This window comes from Nannochloropsis gaditana (genome assembly GCF_000240725.1).
Source record: "Nannochloropsis gaditana CCMP526 unplaced genomic scaffold scaffold1376, whole genome shotgun sequence".
NCBI lineage: Eukaryota > Eustigmatophyceae > Eustigmatales > Monodopsidaceae > Microchloropsis > Microchloropsis gaditana.
In genome coordinates, this window is record NW_005802577.1 from 1 (window position 1) to 2,708 (window position 2,708).

The window sequence follows — 2,708 nt, forward strand, 5'->3', positions numbered from 1 at the left end:
CAAGCCTTCAAGGCAAGAACGACAAGCAAGTCGAGAACATCAACGGCTACATTCTCGCCCACACGGAGATTAAAAAGCCTGCAAACCAGACTGCTCCTCGGCTGTATGCATGCTAGCTGTTGGGAGGGTGGTGAAGCGCCTGATGGACACGATTACATGATGCTATGGCCTCCATCACGATCGAAAGACTGAGCTACTGCTCTTCCCTGTGACCCTGTGATAACCGTAGCTTTAAGGGGGCCCAACAGGTAGCCAAAGATGAACGTGCAGGTTGTGAGGTGTATTCTATCCTCCATCGTCGAGGTGGTTCCACTCCGGCATTCACTTCCTTTGCTCCTCCGCCAGCAGACAGACCTGACCGGGATCTAGCACACTGAGGCGTCTTTTTCAGCCTAAGCTTCTCGAGAATTGTAGTAGAAAGCAAGGGCTCGTCAGAGCTCAAGACGCGCCAAAGACTGCCTCTATTCTTGTTCAATTCATTAGGCTTGGCCGAGTACGGTCACAAGGTCTTCATTCACGTCTGTATTCATGTTTCTCCACATCGACCTGAATAGATGCATGAATGAGGATTTGTGGTCTTTTTGGACCCCTTTTTGCATCCTACCAGACAGTGAGGGTCGACGCGAGGTACGTTCCTCATTCCACCTCCGATCAAGCTATCGATCCATCCATCAAGCATTGTCCCCCAAGAAGCTGGAGTAGCCTGTACCACACTTTCTCCTCGAATTCTCACGCAACGGTGAGGGCAATTACCATATAGATGTAGTTTAGATTTGCTCGACACATGCTCCCCGTCTAGAATGCGTGGACGGGGAGGTGCTTGGAAGGAAAGCCATGATGCACACGGTACACGTGCACGTTCTATTGTTTTTTCCCTCCCATGATGCAACTTTCATCACCGACTCTCTGGTGTGCATAGCAAGGACAGGCGATTGTGCAGCTTGTGCGATGGTCATTTCTGTATCATTCTTGTCGTCGTCTGGTGCTTCTGCCAGGCTGGTCTTGCTTCCGCTGCGACCGAGTCCTTGGATCCGATCCCGGGGTTCGCACGTCCGCAGTGTTGCCAGTAGGACAAATGGCAGCATTGAGGCTTCCGGGAAGGTGAGGATGGAAGTGTAAGGCTTGCGGGCTATTGGGGGGCTAAGGAGTGATGAAGAGGCTGCCGCAGTGTTGAGTAGAAGTAGATGCAATTGAAGTCTCCTGCCTGCTACTTGTGGCTGCTGAGACGTTGCTTTTCCTTGTCTCTCGCACGCATACTAGACGCAGAGTGTAGTAGATCTGTTTGAAGCGCTGTCTTGGAAGCGCCTGGATAGGAGGACACTTGTGGACAGGGCTCGGTTAGTGGTGGCGGAGAAGGAGTTGGAGGTAGTCAAGGCTCGGGCGGAGAACGAAGTGGAGGTTGTCAAGGCTCAGGCGGAAGCACGCGTGCTTTGGGCAGAGGCTCGGGCGACGAAGGCAGAGCTTGAAACCGCGGCTGGTCATCTCAAGGCGAAGAATCTAGAGATATTGCGGTTGAGACACAGCGTCAACCTCCGCCGCGCCATTGGTAAGTGTATCGAGGGGATTGCTAGAGGGCGTGCATGTCCACCCGTTGAGCTCTTGTCAGGGTGCTTATTTATCTTGGCATAACACGACCCTACACGCCTCTTGTAGAGTCTTTCCAGGAAGAAGAGGTTTTGCCTCGTCTAGGCCTCAAGCCCACGAGCAGGGTGACAGTAGGAATGTGGGAGAGATTCATGCAGGCGAGGCCGGACATCCGACGGCATGTGGAGCGGCAGACACCGTGGCGAAAGAGCAAGGTTGCGGCAGAGATGGGTCACATTTACACGACCCTGCCTGGGCGCATCCACTCTTCGCATCAGATTGGCGACGCTGCCGTGGTGATTGGGACGGATTTACTCACGACGGAAGAGTGTCTCGGTGTGGGAGCCCTCCTGTATGACTTTGTGCCCATCGAGTTCCACCCGCCGGAGCTCATGGAGAAGTTTGAGAAAAATGAGCGGGAAGGTACTGCTGAGGACGTTCAGGACAAGGCAGGAAAGGGAGAAGGGGAGAGACAGTAGGCCTTGTAGACTTTGCCGTTGTACAGAGTACAGAGAGTGGAAGCAACAAGGGGGTAAAAGACTTCATATGTGCACAAAGAAAAAGTCCTTGTATGATTCACGTTTCTAGGTCACGCTGGCCTCTTATGTCCTTTGTTGACTCCTAATGCTCCCACACCGTGACGTACAAGCGGTGACTGCACGCATCGATCCCGCCGGCGTCTCTTCCATCCCTCCCTGTCTCACCCTCCTAACGCGCAGAAACACGTGCGTCAGCCGGGGAGACACGGCATATTCGAGCCCATACATCTCCGTGGCAAAGCATAGCAAGGCATGCAGCGGTCCTCAGCGAGCTCGCTCCGACTGTAAATCCCCTCCATCAAGTCTTTCCGCCACCGGTTGTCGTGAGACCTCTAGTCCCAAGCCCCCGCATCTCCCAAAGTCCTTCCCCTCCAACACCGAGACAACACCACGCACGTCCCTTCAGGCCTCGTCCCCATCCCCACCCGGTGGTCTCGTAAGAAATGCCGCGCGAGGCCGGGGGACGACGAGGACAACGAGGAGGATGACGAGGTGGGGCAAGGGGCACAGGAGGCGGCATGTCCGAGGCCATACTAATCGTCACAGGGATGGAGAGCGCTAAAGCACCCTAGGAAACTGTCCAGA

At 54.5% G+C, this 2,708-nt stretch overlaps 1 protein-coding gene across 1 annotated transcript; it reads left to right on the forward strand.

Annotated features, from left to right (window-relative positions):
- Positions 1-1,260: 1,260 nt before the first annotated feature.
- Positions 1,261-2,063, forward strand: NGA_0709800 (uncharacterized protein; the record flags this gene model as incomplete). Its single annotated transcript, XM_005852348.1, has 2 exons — positions 1,261-1,601; positions 1,654-2,063. Coding segments are annotated over 2 exons (630 nt in total), but the record flags the coding sequence as incomplete, so codon positions are not given.
- Positions 2,064-2,708: the final 645 nt, after the last annotated feature.